Source organism: Genypterus blacodes, unplaced genomic scaffold, assembly GCF_046128005.1.
Source record: "Genypterus blacodes isolate CSIRO-AG114 ecotype Tasmania unplaced genomic scaffold, CSIRO-AGI_Gbla_v1 ptg000032l_1, whole genome shotgun sequence".
NCBI classification, from domain to species: Eukaryota; Metazoa; Chordata; class Actinopteri; order Ophidiiformes; family Ophidiidae; genus Genypterus; species Genypterus blacodes.
In genome coordinates this window covers 6,032,645-6,052,500 of record NW_027466845.1, presented here as the reverse complement: position 1 = coordinate 6,052,500, position 19,856 = coordinate 6,032,645, and the positions used below count along the sequence as shown (strand labels likewise).

Here is a 19,856-nt window from a genome sequence, read left to right as displayed (position 1 = left end):
GGAGCTGAACTCGCAATTGAAAAGCAAATCTGATCCAAAACCTGAACCCCTTGTCCAAAACCCAAATTTGACTAAAATGTATAACACATTCAAATGCAGAGCAAATGTAAATATCTTTGCACTTTATTAAAATCCATTTGCTAGTGCTGTATTGTGTGTTTGTGCCAGACACTTACTGTGTGCAAGTGTGTGAATATGTGTACGTCAGCATGTTTGAGTAAAAACGTGTGTGTGGATTTAAGTGAGCACACATCTGCGCACACTTCAAGGGCATTCTTACAAAATACATGTCGGCAGCGTGTTTGAAGGACGCACATGTCCATTACCTTTTGATGCATTGACTCAAGGGACACAATCACAGCAGAAAGAAGTAATAAAACTACGCTGAATGTTAGATGTTTGTTCTTTTGTGTCTGTGTGTGCAGGTGTGTGTTTGTGTACACCAAGAGACGAGACTGTAAGAATGTAATTTCAAACACTGAGTAAATTAACATAAACATAGTTAACAAAAGCACCTGTTTCCATGTGAACAGTGAGTTTGTAATCATTATGTTTTGCTTTCCTCCCCTTGCTCTCTTTCGCTGTCTATTATACATGCAAATGCTGCTGCAAATTTACATATTGTCATATTTGTATAACTAGTATGAGTATGTTTGAGTACTTGTGGCATTTTTCCTTTAAATTGCTTAAGAATTGATGGCATCATCGATGTTATCAACTATTAAAGGATAAATACAACCACAGCAGCAGCTACAGGGGTCTGCACAGGGTCCTGTAGGGGGCTGTAACTATGTATTTCTACCAGTGTGATTGCATCAGACATCTCTCTTGGTGATGTTGCCTTCACTGCCTGCTAATAGTTCCCATTAAAGGAGCGCACACATGTACTCACAGTCAACTGATGCGTATTTGTAATTTGACAGAGGGGTTTTGTCCACCAGAGGGACCTGTTGTGCCGCTGTTGGCTGTGAGAGAGCAGCTGGTGCCAGAGTCAAACACAGCGGTGGAGAAGGAATCAATAAAGGGGAAGCAGGTGTTTCCTCCCCCTAAACCTCACCTGAAGCTGGCATACAACAAAATCAATTTCAGCTTTAGGAACAACACGTTTGCCTGATAAAGACAAAGTTTCTGTTTCTCGTGGTTTGTTCGCACGATGGCAGTTTGTCAGACTTAACCACACACACGCGCACGCGCGCGCGCGCACACACACACACACACACACACACACACACACACACACACACACACACACACACAAACAGAGGTTCAGGTGGGTCAGGATATTCCACTGTGAGGAAATACAGCAAATCATCTTTCTTTCATTAAACCTCTCTCTCTCCCTCTCTCTCTCTCTTTCTCTCTCTCTTTCTCTTTCTCTTTCTCTCTCCATTCCAGCAACCTGCTCCTCACTAATCCGCATAATGAATTCCTCCAGCATTCCTCTCCTAATAGAATCAATTACCTGTCATAAAAATGTCTGGCGAGGAAAGTAGCCTGTGTAGCTCAGTAATTTAACTTCATGGTCACAAAAACAGCAACCAGGAATGCATGTAGTCGCAATATTTATGTTAGCAAAATGGACATTTGTCATTTGTTGCATGACTCAATGGGCTAATAAGAAATATAAGGTGATGAAGGATTCTGTTTGGGTTTAGTTTATTGGCTATGATGAGAGAACACCACATTATTCAACAACTAATAAAGTAATAATAATACATAACTCAAAATTAGATGATCAGATGTTAAATATTGTTTTATCCCTGCAATGTGATAAATGCTCCTCTGGTGCATTACATCATAGCTAACATTCACATAAAGACAATACCCATTAGACAAAACACCACATCATATAAATGCACAGATGTTAGTTCACACTCACATAATATAGACGAACAGTAACACATACAACACACTCACAGCTATGATACATGAAGTCATATTCACAATAAGCTTCAATGGTTAGAGAGGAATGGAGGATATAGATCAGTGTATAGCACTGAACTGACAACTTTGCATTATAGCGCATTCTCAGTGTCTGGATGATGACTTCAGAGGCTTGCATTTACACCTTGCGGCAAGAGGGGCGTCACCTTCCTCTTGCTCTTCATCCATTTTTAAACAACTACCTATTCCTTTTTTCGTACGGACTGTCAGGACGACTTTCATTCATATAACTCAAGTGAGGGGAAGTGGAGCCTGGGACGACCGAACAGGATGAGGTCATCATCTGGAGAGAGCTCGGCCACATACACACACACACACACACACATCTGATTACAAACTATTCACACCTATGAGAGACAAGTGTGTATGTATGTATTTGACTAATACATGACTCACTTCTCCTGGCCGCCCATGTGTGTGTTTGTTATTACTACATTCATGAGCAGACTGGAGACATTCATTAGTTTCCATTAGCGCCTCTTTCTCACATCTGGGCTCATCTGACGCGCTGACATCGCTGACTGGCATACAAACACGGGCGTGGAAGCCTCAAAGGAATTGATGCATTGAAATCTATTTAGCGGCTCTGCTGGAAAATAGCGTATTTTTTGGAGATAAACATCAGCTCGGGCCGTGGTGGCGGGGGTAAATTATGAAATTTGTCATTAAATAAACATTTGCTCACTAAATGTCTGAAGCAAACAGATCCCATGGTGTTAAGATGCTGAAAGATTCATTTGAGTGATTTCAGCTCTCACACAAACACTTACAAGCAGGTCGAAGTGAAAGCTTTCATGCATACACACAGTCGAACTAGAGCGCTGATCAAAACACTGTAGAAGCTGCAACTCCCCAACAAATCCACTGGCAGAAGAGTTATTATCTTGGGGAGTTTGTTTCTGATCTCTTCACCAAATCCAGGGAAAATAAAAAATGTCAAGTGTTTTTGTCCACAGGAGGGCCATCCAGGGCTTGTGCTTTCATTACAGAACATTAGAGGGCAGTGGCTTTACGCAGGAAAGGGAAGAGGCTTTTGATAGCAGCCAGAGCCTTTTGAATCAGTGTTAACCAGTCAAGCCTGGTGCTTCGTCTTCATCGACTGAATAAGCAAGACACTTTTACCTGCTGTGTAAATTTCAGCAATCAACATTATGCTCGCTTTTCGCCGAAAAACTGACAGACCGGGGATCAAAGATGACAAAGATGTTTGTGGGGAGAGGAATAGAGAATGAAATGATGGAGAATTTGTGTCAGTGGAGAGAAGAATGAACACACAAATAGAGGTGCACACACTGCAGTGCTGCTTTGTGGATCTGCTCAGCATGTGAGGACTGTTGGAAGACGTCCTCTCAGCGGACAGAGGGCACATAACCACAGGAAACAATGTCCACACGAGCCAGTGCTGTTGTTTCTTAAACAAGTCGGGCAAAGTACTTTTAGGACACAAGGAGATGAGTCACACATGCAGTCCAAATTCCAAAACCCACAGTATTAACTGAATACTGGAGGCATTCTGTGGACAAAACCTTCCCTAAATTTGGTCTCTACTGGTCTTTCATTCATTCCTGTTTTCCCAAACCCTGTTGTGAGTTTTAGGATTACAATTAATTCCACTGAGAATTGTATATGCGTCGCTGTGCGCCCACACAATGCCGTACCCAGATTGCTGTCGAAACATGTAGTGACAGACGAGAAAACACAACAGAAGTGAACGCTCAAGGGAGGAATAGAAAATGTTTCATAATCAAAATCGATTGGGCAAACTTGAGGTTTGGGTGGAAGGTAAAGAGATGAGCGCTCTTACTGCTGCAAGTACCTGCTCTGTATGTGCTACTTGTACTTGTTTGAGTGTGTACTCAGCTCAAATCTATCTCAGTTCTAATTTCACATCAGTGCATTTTTTTCCACATTTTGCAAACCTCTTTAGGTAAAGCAGGGATTTGCTACGTAGTTACGCTACAATGGTATCAGTCAGATATCTTTCCTATTGAAAGATCGTTCGTGGGGGATTATTCACAAAAAGAAAAGCGGGACGGCAATTTTCCGTATCTATTGTGAGCGGATTGAAATAGCTAGCAGAATCAGGAAGTCGCATCAGCAGTGTGATTTCAGGTATTCGTCAGAGCAGTTATTTAAAAAAGTTATTTTCTTAGTTTCCATGTCATCTGAGTCAGTTCCAACCAAGTTCCACCTCATCTACAAGCTGCCAACTGTAATGGCTGCGGTGTGCTTTAGGTAAATGTGTTTATGGGTTTTACCGTGGCAAGAATAAAATTGATGCAAAATTCCACTTTGGGGAGAGATGAGGGGCTGTTAAAAGTAATACCGCGTCTTCTGCGTCGCTCCCAGTTTGAGCTTCACTTCTCCCAGCGGTGCGTCGACAGCGTAATGAGAAGCAAACAAAGAGCTTGAGAGGGAAATGTAGCCCTTCCCGATTCTCTCTCCTCAACACAAGATACCACCAGAGCAGATTTCCACCTTCTTCCACCTTCTTCCACCTTTCACATCTTGCACGAAAACGCAAAGTGGAGAATGACGGGATAATGACGTCTGCCGATGAGACTCGCATTCATCTTGGTGCCGACGGATCGACCCGATTGGATCTCCTTTGGCAGGTTGTTATCGTCCCCTTCTGCCAAACATAACTCATCAATTTTATGGGAATTTTCACAATAACAGAATGACAGAGTTTTGATTCTCTGCTGATTTCCAAACACTTCCTGGGCCAGGGGTGACAACCACTGACTCACGCTTCAAGTATTTGTGAGTGACATACCTGCACTTTCTCAAGATTTCCTTCAATCCAAAAGCAAATACACACACACACACACACACACACAGACACACACACACACACACTCATACACAAACCCCCCTGTCAAGCAGTTTGTGTGCTAAGACAAAGTGTACAGTCGTGGGACACCGTGTCGTGTTTTTATCAGTGTTAAAGAGTCTGGCAGCGGGTGCCAGGGGGTGAGGAACACACACAGGCATGCTAAGTGGCCGTGACAGATGAGAGCTATCAGAGAGAATTCTTCTGGGTCTGGTGCAGAGCCGCGCGGAAATACTGACACGCCCGCAAACACAGAAACACACATAAGACACACAGTCGCTTCTAGTTTCCTTCCCTCTGCGTCTCTGCACAAACGTCCTCGCTTCGCACAAATATGTCGTTTCACTGATTACACACGGCGCTGAGTGCTTACATGGTCCCAGGGGGAAACAGTTTTTAATAAGAAATACATTCAGAATAGCTGAAGTAGAAATGAATGGAACTGAGAGTTGCACTTTCTCCACCGCAAAGTGTTCTAGGCCTTTATGCGGTGAGAACAACTCGTACCTGGACTCTGCGAGCTGGAATGGCGGTGGAACGCGACCCAGGTAAATGAGTACACAGTCTCACATCAAAGGTATTCCAGCCGCAAAACAATGTGACCTGCTTTGACCCCCAGCTGTCAGCACGCGAGAGTGTTTTCCTAGGTGCGTGTGTTTGTGTGTTTGTGTGTGTGTGTGTGTGTGTGTGTGTGTGTGTGTGTGTGTGTGTGTGTGTGTGTGTGTTTTTTACCTGTGTGGAAGAGAGAGAATGTCAATGTTTATTTAAATGCAAGCTGTGATGAATAAAGACATCGTTTACATAAAGCTGCATAGCTAAACATACCAGCGATGAAACTTTATACTTTAAATCAATATATTCATACATCTGCATGAATCGTGCAGAGGCAAATAAAGAGAAGGGGGACGGAGACAGAGAGAAAGAGAGAGAGAGAGAGAGAGAGAGAGAGAGAGAGAGAGAGAGAGAGAGAGAGAGAGAGCAGGTTATTGAGAGAAAATTGACAAATGTGGACACATTCCGCTGAGCACATGGAGGCACGGTCGCCTGATCGATCTCACGGGAGAATTCGCCACGCGCGTGCTTATCTGATCCACATGTGAAGCTCAAACACAGACATCCGTCACCTGTCATTCCTCTTTCAGTCTTATACATTCCAACGGGCAGTGGAAAAAGCGTTGCCTAAACAAGCGTGGGAAAGAGTTGGTGATAAATGAAACAGTGGGGGAAACAGCGCCTCGTGTGGCGAGGCAGGCGTACCTAGAGCTCATAAGATATCTTCTAAGACTTCAAGGTCAAAGTCAACCAGGAAAAAAACACCATTGAAACTTAGGTATGTATGTGTGTTTGTGTGTGTGTGCGTGTGTGTTTGTGTGTGCGTGTGTGTGTGTGTTTGTGTTTGTCTATAAGATTTGATCGCCCAGCTTCCCTCTGATATTGGGACCCTGACCCATGTGTGTACTTACCTGCCCCTTTTTTTTATTTGACTCACTCCACCCACGTAAATCACAGCGGTGGAAGCAAACAAGCGCCCCCAGTATCATGAAGTTGCACAAAACGACAAATCAGAGAAATGACCTTGGTGACTGCAGTAGCGACATTCCTATCCTTGGACCCTACACACCTCATTCCACACAAACACACACAGTTACACACACAGTCACACACAGTCACACACAAAACGTTATCCCATTTTTTCCAGTTTAACGGGAGATAACAGACCGAAGTAAAAGAATGTCTCGTCCGCTCGTGCCAAGGCGGGAAATACGGTTATATGTCGGCAATTTCATCTCCCTCTTCATATCACTCTTTCCATTTTCCCCCCCACTCTTCCTCTTTCATCCGCTTCACCATCAGCTGAAAGCCTCTCAGTCCTGTCTGAGTGACAGCACAGTGACTTTAATAGTGTGTCTGTGCACGAGTGTGTGTGTGGGTGCCTATTGTGGTTTTGCAGTTCTGTATCATCCTGATAGAGTCTCTCTCTCTCTCTCCAAGTGTGTGTGTGTGTGTGTGTGCTTGTTTCCATGTGGACAAACAGCAGAACTGGACAGCCCGTCTGTTGCTGATAGGAGAGTTACTCCCTTGGCAGTTCCTGCAGGGAGGTGCTGGATGGATCAATCTGTGTGTGTGTTTGTGTGTGTGTGTGTGTGTGTGTGTGTGTGTGTGTGTGTGTGACCTTGAAACCGGCACCAGAACCTTCTTATCTCGCCTTCCTCACAGTTCAGCTTCACGTCAGAGGAAACATATGACCTTGTGACAAACACGCTGTTCATCATTGTGTCTCTGTGATTCACAAACACATGTACACCAAATGCAGAACTGCAAATTAGTCATGGCATGCGCTCCTTTGGAACAAGCTCACATCTCTGACATTGATGGCGATTTGTTGGAATCAGAACCACAAGGATGTCACCCTGAACCGTAAAGATGAATCACCACAGATGTCTTTATTTCCCTTAATATAAATGGCGTCTAATGTGACGAAATGAAGAACACACGCTTCTGATTACCCAGGAAAAATCCCACTGACGTACATGCAGCTTGGTACAGTACGTGTGTGTGTGTGTGTGTGTGTGTGTGTGCGTGTGAATGTGCATACGACTACTTGACTTGATTGAGAAATACAGCAAGACGTAAGAATGTGATGCCAAGGCTCTAATACCAAACAGGCTGCCATATGTGTGTGTGCCTGTGTGTGTGTGTGTCTTTCTGTGAACTTACTTTTCCAATAAAAGCTAAATGTTTAATACCTGTGTCACCCTAGGCTCAGGGAAATTAAAATCCAATACTCTCCAGGAGTCCATAACATGCTGAGCACACAGAGAAACAAAGCGAGCGGACGGGACCGGCAGAGGAGGCGCTGAGTCCAGGACCATCAGAGGAGGCGCCGGGCCCGGCCGGAGTCAACATGGAGGCTCCACTGCGGGCAAAACGTGAAGACGTTACGGATGCATCGGCGAAGCGTCCTGTCAAAAAGCCCTTCCTATAAAGCCTCTCCCCCAGATGGAGATTCCACGCTGGAAAATCACACTGTTCATTCTCAGACGCGGCGAGACGTGCGGCGTGTGACAGATTGACACGGTAATGGGCTCGCACAAGCAGTCATCTTTCTTAGTTTAGACGTAACTGACAATGGAGCGGTAATGAGAGCACATGCAGAGATGAAAGAGCGCGGCTGTGATGAAATGATTCGGGGGCGTACTCCAAGATACTTGAGGAAAATAGTGAAATTATAATAATTAAAATGGCAAGTGTGTCATCGTATTTGATAGGGTGTCGCTTTTTATGAGGTACCGTAAAATGTCTCCGTTAATGAGTGATAGTGCAGGCGAGGTTACGGCACAAAGATGCTTAAGTGTATAAAGTTGCACGTGACCGTCGGGTAGTAAGAAGCAACCTTGCATCCTGTAAACTCCCTGATGAGGTCATCTTCACACACCGCTGCCAACTCTCACCTTTAGAGCCTGTTTGCCCCAATTAATAGCCACGACGCGGGTGACCTTTGGGTGAACTTTGGAAGAGAGCGAGGGGAGGGAGCAACAGACAACAGTAAGTGCAGCTAATCAGTGAGGCAGACAGGTACATTGCGTGTGGAGGAAGGATTTTCATTGGGTTGTCTCGTGTTTCCTTGTCCAGTGTGAAAGTAACGATCCTGGAGCGGTCCAGTGGGAGAATCAAACACTGATGAGAAGGCTGAACCGGGCGACGGCTCCATTTAGGATAAAGCTGTTATACCTGCTTCAGCCTTAAAGCGAGGACAGCGACCCTTCACCTCCGCAAGGATCCAAGGTCAAAGGCTTTAATTAGCAAACTACTTCATCAATGTGTAACGTTACAAATTAAGACAAAATCGATCCAGTTGCTTGATTTGCTTCGTTGATATCTTTACGTGAATATAAGCACACACACACAAACACACACACACACAATCTGCTTAGTCAGCTTATTTTCACCTCATTTCATTGTAAATATATTCAAACACTCCATGCAGCGATGACACACACATCCACATTAATGAAAAGCGTTGCATTAACATGCGGTAGTGTGTGTGTGTGTGTGTGTGTGTGCGTGTGTTGGAGTGTGTTGTGTCTGCTTGATGTAAAACTGAATCAATTATTTTATCTGAAATTTATCAATTTACTGGAGGCAGAAACGCAGCAGAGCCTCGACTATCGGCCACCCAGGAGTAATGAAAGAGCACGGAGAGAGCCATAAAAAAAAGGAACAAAGCTTTAAAAATCTATTTTTCTCATTACTTTGCGTGTTAATCACTCAGGTGGAGCAGAATATAAAAGGAGCCATAAGATGAGTTTGAACTCAGAGCTCCAGGCGGGATTTGTCCCTATAATTAGTCCACTTGTACAACCAAACCACCAAAGTGCCTCCAGGTGTGAATACCCGGGTCTCCATAGCGTCACACCCCATATGGAGAGAAGTTACAGCTCCATTCCTTCATCATCCACCTCAACCTGCGCCCGGAGCCGCTTGGGCGCAGCTGCCGGAGGGGGGTGGAGTGGGGTGGTGGTGGTGGTGGTGTTCGCCTCTAAACGCCGCCCTACACCGGAGGAGGCAACGACTCGGTAAACGGGAACTTCGCGGGGCTACTTTAATGTCAGAGGCATCGTGAACGTGCCCACGTTCACACAGCTGACCGTTCAATCCGCGCAAAGAGGGGACCCTGACGGGATTCCAGCGATCCTCCTCCTCCTCCTCCTCCTCCTCCTTTGGGTAAATTAGGCACAGGGAGGTAGTTCTAAGTGGAAGATCTTGTGCGTGCGCGCGCGCGTGTGTGTCTGTGCGTGCGTGTGTGTGTGAATTTCGCACTCTTAAAATTGAGAGGCAAGGGAAGAAGAAGAAGAAGGGAGAAGAAGAGGGAGAAGGAGAAGGAGAGAGAGGCGGGATCGGACTGTGCGTTCAAATCCAGCGAGGTGGACATATAGGTTTTGCCCACGGATCGATCAGCAGTTCGCGCTCCCTTTGTGGATTTTGATGGATGTTTGATCAGTGGATGTGATGCCCATATATACTATCGACCGAAAATTTCCCGACACATCTGGTAAGTCGTTCACGCACGCCGTGTGTGTGTTTGAGTGTGTGTGTGTGTGTGTGTGTGTGTGTGTGTGAGTGAGTGAGTGTGAGTGTGTGTATGTGTGTGTGCGAACGTCCGGGTACCTGCGTGCGCGCGCGCGTGTGAGTGTGTGTTGAGAGGTGTCTGATTATGCATTTGCGCGTTCATGAGAGTGTGACACGGGGCAGCATATGCACCAGTTGATCTCTCTCTCTCTCTCTCTCTCTCTCTCTCTCTCTCTCTCTCCCCCCCCCCCCCCCCCTCTCTTCCTCTCCTTCTCTCTCTTCCAATCCTCTCTCTCCCCCCCTCTCCCTCTCTGCTGGAGTTCCCGGTGTGCAACAGGAGAGGAGCAGCTGGCACGCATGAAGCTGCGTTATGTTCCTGCTGCAGACCGTCACGCATACCGCACTTTACTCTCACGTACAAGTCTGATAGCGAACACTTTCACGGCCTGACACAGTGACTTTAGCGTCGTAAGCCTTTAAACGTTATCTCCCCCTGATATCCAATCGAATTCAGTGATCATCTTTGTTTCAATCGGGTTGATACACTTTACTCAATTCCTCTCTGTACATCGCTTTAAAGTGATTTGATCCAAGCCTGAAGCTCGCATGAGGAGAAGATGTTATTTTGAGTCAAAGTAGGACACATCGCGCAACTTAGTCAGACTTAATTGGGTGCGCGATGCGTTCAAGGCTCACACAGAAGAGAAGGGAGAAAAAAAAGTTCGTTCTTGTGGCGCGTGCCTGTGCGTGAATCGCGGGTGCGTTCAGGTATCCGGGTGAGTGATGCGTTTAATTTCACAGCGGTGTGTGAGATCTGGCAAAGGTGTGGGCGCTGTTTGTGTTTCAGACATATCAAGCAGCTGAAGAGAGACTTCATAATTTAAAGGTTTCATACTTAGTAAACCGATAAATGTGAATAAAACATTCAACCAACGTCACCTAAAACAACACACACACACACACACACACACACACACACACACACACACACACACACACATGAAACAGGAACTCTTCACATGCAGCTGTTGGACACTGGTGTGCACACACACCAATGTCCTCAGAGGAAGTTGATAGCGAACAAGAAAAGCTTGCTCTGGTGTGTGTGTGTGGTTGTGTTTACACGCTTTAAGGGTTTGGCTGACTGATCCGTATTCCTCACCGAGTTGTGCACACAGCAACCAGGAAAGAACTCGTGTGCCAAAGCAATTCACATCTCACACGCCTCAGCATACTGAGTGCGAACTCAACTTACTTCAGATGATTTAGGAGCACTGAGTGTCCCACACTGTTTTTACACATTTCTTTCTTTCCTTATTTCCTCCCCGCCTTCCTCCCCACACACACACACTACACACACACTCATGTTCACATTCCTTCCCTTCATCTCCGTGTCCGACGCCTTTTTAATAATCACCCGCGTCGCTCCGTTCCTCGGCACCCTGTTTGTCAGCATTCCAACAACAGGCTATATAAAACGCGCGGCCTCTTCCTCGCTGCTGTCACTGTGACACGTTTGCTCGCAAGGAAGAGAAACAGAGGCGCAAAAGCTGACACAAAATATTTGCTCCCAGAAGGCCAGGAGCTGTCTGAAAGTTTGACTCGTGTCATTGTGCCGCCTCATCACCTCGCTCTGCGCTCTCACTCTGTCACTTTACTGCCACCATCTATTTAGTCCCCCTGCCCAACACACACACACACACACACACACACACACACACACACACACACACTGAGGAGTAGTATCCATTACATGCATGGTCACCACTCTCGTGTGTGTGTGTGTGTGTGTGTGTGTGTGTGTGTAAGGGGGGCACATATGAAGTTGTTGTGTTGTGGTGATGTATACAGTAATGACCAATTACCAGCGTTGATAATGACTTTAACCAGCATCACATTGGGCTCTAAGTGAATATTTGACATATGTGTCAAGCTGATGTACGTGTGTGTGTGTATGTAAAGTCACTCGTGTGTGTTTACTTCCTCCAAGGAACGTACAGAGACTTTGCCCTGTGGTTGTTATTGTGTATTCTCATCTCAGCCAATGCGAGCAGACCCACCGATCTACATAGGCACTTGTAAAAGTGTGTGTGAGAGCATGTGTCACACTGTACTGCCTCTCTCTCTCTCTGTGTGTGTGTGTGTGGCATTGGCGAAGGATTAAGCATTAATTGCCTGCAGAGACAGACTTAACTGCTTGTTACGTGAACTTTGTAAAGTTCGCACTTGGCCCTAGAAAGGAAAACAATACTCAGAGAGACGCGGAGGAAAGGTCTCCCTTATTTTCTCCTCTTTAAACGTGTTTTGTGGAAAGTGCTCTGCCATTAGACGGTAAGAAGTTTCTCCTGTTTAATGTTCTATCTCTCACCAAATGCTGCCTTTTCAAGCAGCTTATTTTCTTTCTCTCACTCTTTCTGTGTGCTTTTGCTTATTGTACCTCAGAATGCGGTGACATTTTCTGAATTAATCCGAGATTACAGCAATTTCAAATAAATATTGTCCAAACTTGTGTGTATGTGTGTGTGATTGTGCAAGATTGTGTGTGTGAAATGCCCCAGTATAACCTTTTTCAATGCTGAATAGACCAAATGCATTTTTAGACAGAACGGCCAGTTTGACCCTGACAACCTATGAAGGCATTTGTCACTATTTTGTAAAATAATCTATTAGAAAAAAGTGATTCTAATGGTTTGTTGCAGCCCTGCAGATCTTATCTTAGTAACTTTATTTACTCGGTGTGTCTTAATGACTTTCACTGCATGTAAAATCTGGATCTCTCTTTTCTCATCATATGTCTCCTCAGGTGAGTTTGTACAGCTGGCAGCAGAAGGAGACCTGAGTATGATGGAGACCAACCCCCCCAAGTCGGCGAAGAAGCCCCGCTGGACCTCTCTGGAGATTGGACTCATTACCATCGTCTCCTTGCTCTTCATTGTCATTTTAGCTCTTGTCATCCTCTTCGCTACACACAAGAGCGGCGGTGAGTGTGTCAAACCGGCGAGCCAAAGCGTAAAATGAGCCCACATGTTTCCAAGGCTATTCCTCTTTATTGTCCCTCCGTGCAGAAGGTGAAATGGGTCTTAAATCTCGTTTCAGTAGATCTGATGCTTTCATGTGCTTGGTAAAGCTTTGGAAGCTCTCAAAGAAAGCTCCTTTAAACTGTACTCCTGCCTGTAGTTGATGATTTGTTGCATCTGTAGAGCTGCAATTTGGACCAGGTGAATAAAATGGACTTGACTTGTGCTTTTAAAGCGCAGCGTAAGAAGACGGCAGGGTACAAAGAGCTGATTGTAGAAAGGTTCTGTAAGTGCTTTTCACATAACTTTAAATCGCAAAGCATTGTTGAGTTGCAGAGTTGGAAAACAGTCTTGCTAGCCAGCTTCAGATCAACGCATCGGTGTCATTATGATCATCAATGATTAGCTTAGGATTGATTGATTGCATGAAAAACAGTTAAGTAATTTGATATCATATTTGTTTTCAGATAAGTATTCAAATTGATCTGATTAGTTCTCACAGATGTCACAAAGGTGATTAATCATCTATAAATGTATTATCGACATCAGGAACAAGTCCAACAGGAAAAGAACACAATGAACTTGTATGATATGGCAACCGTTACTCATTATTTATACATCAGACAGACAGTCTGTGTTTGCTGTTTTGCGTTGGCTTACTTCAGTATGTGATGTGCATGTGTGTGCATGTTTGCGCTGCTGTGTGTTGAGTTAATGATACCTTAGTGACTCATGCTTGATAAATGTTTTAGCTGCCATTTCAGCAAAAACTTAAACGACCTTCGCTGTTTGTGTGACATACGTGCTTGTTCATGCTGTCTTCTTACACCTCGTGAAGCAGTTTAGGTCACGACAGTTCATAGGCGTACGTGTGTGTGTGTGTGTGTGTGTCTGTGTGTGTGTGTGTGTGTGTGTGTCTGTGTCTGTGTGCGTCAAATTCAGTTTGATAGACAGATTGATTGGCATCCAAATATTTTTTAACAGAGTGAAGCAGGAGACAGAACTTATTTTTGTATGAGTGAGGAAGCAGAGAAAGAAGAAGGAGATGGAAAAAAGACAGAAAGAACGAGAGAGAGAGAGAGAGAGAGAGAGAATGAAGTGAGGAGGAATCTGACATGATGACTGATGACTGCATGAATCCTACTGACTAATGATTTTGTTTTGCATTTTTCCTTTAGATGAAGTCTGCACCACAGCTGACTGCACGCAGTCAGGTAAGCACCGTGTGTGTGTGTTTGTTCTGATTGTCATTCTGGAGGCTTTGATTTGTCTCAGTGGATGACAGAGAAAGAAAATTAACACTCAGGGGCTTCAAACTGGACCCTTCAGCTGTCCAAACAGGCATACCTGATGAGACTGAAGCTGCCATCTTTCAATATTCTAATTTCCCTCGAAACGGTGCTCAACAACTGCACCAGAGGACCAAGTTGGAAAGTAGTTGTGCTGCTTGATCGCTCACACTATTCTAGAACACATCAGGAGGGGGAGGAGGAGGAGAAGAAAGTCTACATCTCTAAACTCCAATGGTTGATGTATTCAGGGATATGTGTGCACAAAGTTAACAAATCTCTTCATGAGTTTTGTTATTGAGCTTTAAGCACAGGATAAATTATCTGAGAGTTCAGATGAGTTAGAATAAAATATACGATAAGATTAATAAGAATTATTAAAATGTTATCAGAGGACTCCAGTCTGGTATAAAACACAGTCGCCTCTTTCTTGTGCAGTGTGTATTCATCAAAACACACATTTGAATTTCTCTCCCTGTCCCATTTATTCACAGCCCTTTTCTTGTAAAAACAGTTTGGAGGAACCCTCATAACAACGCTCAGGTTCTGACAACAGTTTGTCCTCACTTTGGAGGAATTAGTTTCCCACCTCAGCCAAGTCTGAGTGACAGCAAAGTTACAGGAAATCTCTCAGACATGTCATCTCCATCTTACCCAGTCTTCTTTACCTAATCTCCCAACACATTGCTGGAAACTGTTTCCTTGCTAGTGACATGTAGTGAATTACTTAAAAATGAGAGCTGTAAAATGTGTCGTTTTAATGAGTAATTAACTCAATGACAACATATTTGATTGTTAAAATGTGTCACTGGACTCTGTTGCTAGAATTGTATTATTAGTTCTGTATGCAGAGATTAGGACGGTCCACAGTCTCGCCTGCTCTTCCTTCCTAATTAGCCATTGTGGAAAAGAGGCCAAGGGAGGTTTGTGATACTCTCATTAGAAAGCCAGTGCTCACATCTGCTGCGATGGCAAAGGGCTGTTGCATCTTTTAGCACCACACCATATGTCTCAAACAGGCCGCATATGAGGTCGTACACCCCGCAAAAGCACAGGTTGCGAGTCTCCAATGTCATGATTTGTTCGGTGATGTAGGTTAGGCAACATCTCTGTGCTTTAGAAAGAAATGTCTTTACACACATACACCTGAACTCATGATTCAAAATCAAAGCAACTCCTTTAAAGGGCTTATTTCAACTGAAAGAAACAGTCTATAATGACATTTGAGAAGCTGCTTCCAATGCACGTTTAGCTTATTTACTTGATTAATGCCGGAATGGTTAATTGCTCATTAGAGTTTATTCGTTTTCAGTTAATTGGATCGTTGTTTCAGCGTATAAATGTCCTACAGCCTGCAGTATCTGATAGTACCTTCACATACGTACTTCCTTCTGTTCTGAGAGCTTGTTTCTCATCTGTCCGCGCAGCATCACGTCTCATTGAGAACATGGACGCCAGCGTGGATCCCTGTGATAACTTCTATCAGTACGCCTGTGGAGGCTGGCTCAAAAAGAACATCATCCCCGAGACCAGCTCCAGATACAGCACCTTTGACATCCTACGAGACGAAATGGAGGTGGTCCTCAAAGGTCAGACACCTACACAACCACACGTAGATCCACGCACCCACGCAAAGATTCACACACATAAAAGGCAATGGATAACAGCGGCGCTCAATGTTTCCGTGACTGTTTTTGGCCTGGAGCAGTTAGCATTTTTTTCAGTCAGAATGAGATCAGCTTGATTCAGCTGGCTCAGTATATGAGGTAAAGAGGCCTGTCCTTCAGGGGGCTCTGGCTCCATAGATATCACACATAGCTGTCTCCCACTAGAGCTGAGAGTCTGTCACTACCGCCTGGATTATCAGAGAGAGTGTGTGTCGGTGTGTTTGTGTTCACACTCTATTCAGGCTGAACTTGAAGGCGTCAATCCGTATGTCTGCATGTGTTTATATCAGGTTTACATCTCTTAGCAATGCAGAGGATGATTTCACAATATATGTGACTATAGGTGTGTGTGTGTGTGTGTGTGTGTGTGTGTGTGTGTGTATCTCTCTCATACTTCATGTTGTCTGTGAGAAGGCCATTGCAGCACCCTGTAGACATCTGCTAGTAAATCTTCTGTGGGTGCAAACTTTTCATGGACAACCAAAGCTCTTCATCTGCCATAAATGCGCAATTTATATGCCAACACCGTCGCAGTTAATACAGACGGCAGAAACGGGACAGAGTGAAGACGAGCGAGTCAGACAAGTGAGGAAGAATAATCCTTAGAGGAGAAGGAAACCTACGGTCTATATTGCAATCTGTCTTGCGGACTCAGCTAATTTATACGAGCCTCTGACGCTTTATATCTCCAATCTTGCTGTCCCCCATATTGGGACGTTATCTTGTCTCCTGGTGCTGTTTGTTCTTGATTAGTCGTTTATGACACACAATTTAATTTCAGATATGAAATTGAACACGATGTTGAGATGCACGTGCAGCATAGGTCATTGTCTGGAATTGTACAAATATAGATTAATTGAAGGACCTCAAGTTCTGTTCTGTTGTTGTTCTGTTCTGTTCTGTTCTGTTCTGTTCTGTTCTGTTCTGTTCTATTCTGGTCTGTTCTGTTCTGTTCTCACCGGCTTTTATGATCTCCAACGAGAGGCTGTTCATTAAATTAAACAGTGGTTTGGCAGCATTAGTGAAATATATATGATACCATAACACTGTTACTGCCTCGTGTGGATTTCCCTCCAGTGTGGAGTCATCACATTTTAACCAACAGTGACAGAAATACAAGTGCCTGCAAATCACACTGCAGAGGGGAAACAGAAAATAAACATGACTCAACAAGGGTTCCCTTTGTGACCCAATATGGATTTATGAACACGGTATATTTCATAGTGTGCACGCCGCCTTCTTCATTTCATGTGTTGCACAGCTGATTTGTGGTGATATTTGCGGCTTGTCTCTAAGCTGAGGAGGAAAATACTCCTTTGTGGCTAATGAGCAAACACCGAGCAGAGAACGCCGCTTGATCTTTACAATGATTGACTTAATTGCTCCTAACCGCGTAACAGCACCGGCCGTTCAAAAGAATAAATGGCTGCTTACCTTCAGCTGCTTGTTCCCTTAGGCTGCATGCTTGTTGATCAGGGGTTTTCCTGCACAGAGAATCCTTTGGTGACTGTCAAAGTGAAAAAAAACAAGAATTAGGGAAAGGAAAAGGAAAACAGACTCACTGTTTTTTTTCACTTCCTTGAGTCAAAGAAAGTGCAGCAACCACAAATGACAAAGAAAAGTGCAGAATACGTGGCATTTAATACCTGATAATATGAAGCTAACAAACAGGTGGCTACGCTAGGCTACGTGCCAATATCATACTAATCTCTGTGAGAGATAAAAGATGAATATAATGTCCTTAAAGTTTATTAACAGAGCAAAGATGATTAGATTGCCATTCTACATTAATGGTTTGTGAGGTTCGTGAAGTTTTAGTAGAGAATTACATGCTGTTAAATGTCCACTAGCACAATGCTAACACAAGCAGCTACACAACTACGTCAACCCTTGACGGGATTCTTTTGAAAACTCTGTTTAGGTGGTCAAAGGTGGTCTGAAATGGCCGCTCACTGTCGAGCTGGTCACAATTGCCACTCTGGCAGTCGTGATGCGTTCTGTCTGTTCTGCTTGTGTGTTACATTAAGCTCAATTTAACGCCAAACAAGCAATCAAAACAGGGAGGAAAGGGCTAAGCACGCACATCCGCCACCGCTGCTGCTTTGTGACAGCCAGAGCGTGAATAGAGTAAGTGAGTGTTCCAGACAAGCTTGTGTGGTTAGAAAAAAGTGTTTTCACATTTATTTGAGCTTGATTTGAGCTGGAGATGTTGGCATCGGAAGAGCGTTTTTCAGCCTGTAGAGAAGGCAAGTGTCACACTGTGCAGCACACACATTTCAACGTGATTTTGTATGTGTTTCTGCGCGTGTGTGACAGAGCGAGAGAGAATAAGTTGTGTATTTAAGATTATAGCTGAGCTGATGCACAGCTGAGGCCAGAACGGCTTGTCCCCTCCACTTACAGTAGTAACTAAGACTCCGACTCACGCTCAGAGTGGAGTCATTCCTCATGACTGATGGATGTGGCAGCATTGGCCCCAGCAGTGCGAGGCCTCAGCAGAACTCTGACCTCTGCTTTGGGATGTGACATCAAACATGTGACCTCTGGTCCCCGGGCTGGCTGCTGCCGCCTGCCTGGATATGACCGCCCGCTGATGGAGAGATCCTTTTCCTGTCAACAGCTGCAGGGGCCTGGAAACACCTGGAAAGCCCTGAGCTGCAGGCTGCTTGACAGTAATAAAAGGCAGCATATCTGTGTGTGTGTGTGTGTACGGGTGTGTGGTTCCCTGCTTAGATTTGTGGTTGCTTGTAAATGCCTTAGATTGTCCTCCACTGCTGTAAAAAGCCATAAATGATTCATAATTGCGACCTGGTCTCTGTAACAACAGTGTGTGTGTGTGTGTCTCTACCTCTGTGTAAAGGTTTCTCCCCTTCCCCCTGCACAGGTGTGGCGTGCTGAGCCCAATTAGTCATTTGCACAATTTGACCGTGACCTTTCGCATAGCGACACAGTCAGGAGGAGAGTATAATGAGGAAAAGAACAGTTTGAAGAGGATGAAATAAAAAAATCTTGTTGACTTTGGAAAAGATAAGTGGAGGGATGAGTGGTTAAACGCCACGAGGCTGATGGCTTATTGTGAAAAGCACTGCGGATAAACCAGGGAGTGTAAACAGTGTGTGCTAGACATCTTCACGCTAACCTCCATGCATGTGTCAGCGCTGTGTGTGTGTGTTTGTGTGTGCCGTTTGTGCATTCTGCTGCGATTCTGCATCCAGTGAGCTTCGCCTTGCAGGTCTGGGGTCAGAAGTCTCATTGTACAGAGTGAATTCCTGCTGAACACAGGGGAACCAGTTTAACGCAACGCAGGGAATTCTGGAGTCCTAACAAAATCATTAACGTAGAGATGTTTGCAGTTGGCATCCATCCTGTGGCATAACAAAAAGAAGGAATGTCTGCTTATTTTTCCTGTCGACAATACGTGAAACACAGCTTGTGCCACACAAATTCTTTCTGGAGATGGAGCGGATTCACTCAGACTCCCCGATGTCAAAATTCCATCCTGAGCCCTTGCACAACACCACAAATGGTGTATTCTTTATAAAAATATCAAATAAAGATAGCACACCGCAGGTTCCTGGCCAAGTAAAATAAGAAGGATACGAAAGCAAGAATTCTCAGCCAATGAAAGCATTATGAAGAATACATAAATACAATGAATTGGAGATGTTTTTGCCAGTTCGAATGCTTACGGACAATATGAAAGCGTTCGGTCTCCCCACAAGGACCGGACGATCTCCCCAGCTTACCGGTATTTTTACAGCCAACGCCGCATCGGGTAGAGCACAGGAAGTTTATGGAGGAGTAGCCAGTGGAGTAGATATTACTTTCATAGATAAGTAAGAGGTCTTCCTGCCAGAGATTTTCCCCTCTGAGTATTGCGGTTGATCGTTTATATACAGGGACAACTCACCTAATTAAAGAGGCACCTTCTCAAATTCATAAAACAGGCTTAGACGAAAGCAAAGGCAGACGAAAGGTCATTGCTGTTCTATACAGACACAAATTTAACCGTGTTAACAATGTGCAACTTGTCATG

At 44.6% G+C, this 19,856-nt stretch overlaps 1 protein-coding gene across 2 annotated transcripts in view; it reads left to right on the top strand.

Annotated features, from left to right (window-relative positions):
* Window positions 1-9,350: 9,350 nt before the first annotated feature.
* LOC142995468 (neprilysin-like) overlaps window positions 9,351-19,856 on the top strand; it is a 29,032-nt gene continuing 18,526 nt past the window's right edge. The window contains exons 1-4 of one of the 2 annotated variants that reach the window (XM_076146550.1): window positions 9,351-9,830; window positions 12,651-12,827; window positions 14,043-14,078; window positions 15,581-15,742. In XM_076146550.1, the coding sequence (XP_076002665.1) occupies window positions 9,788-9,830; window positions 12,651-12,827; window positions 14,043-14,078; window positions 15,581-15,742 (418 nt within the window). In that variant the 5' untranslated portion in view covers window positions 9,351-9,787. Of the gene's footprint in view, window positions 9,831-11,987; window positions 12,179-12,650; window positions 12,828-14,042; window positions 14,079-15,580; window positions 15,743-19,856 lie in introns of those variants that run through there. The other variant, XM_076146551.1, reaches the window with a different exon arrangement.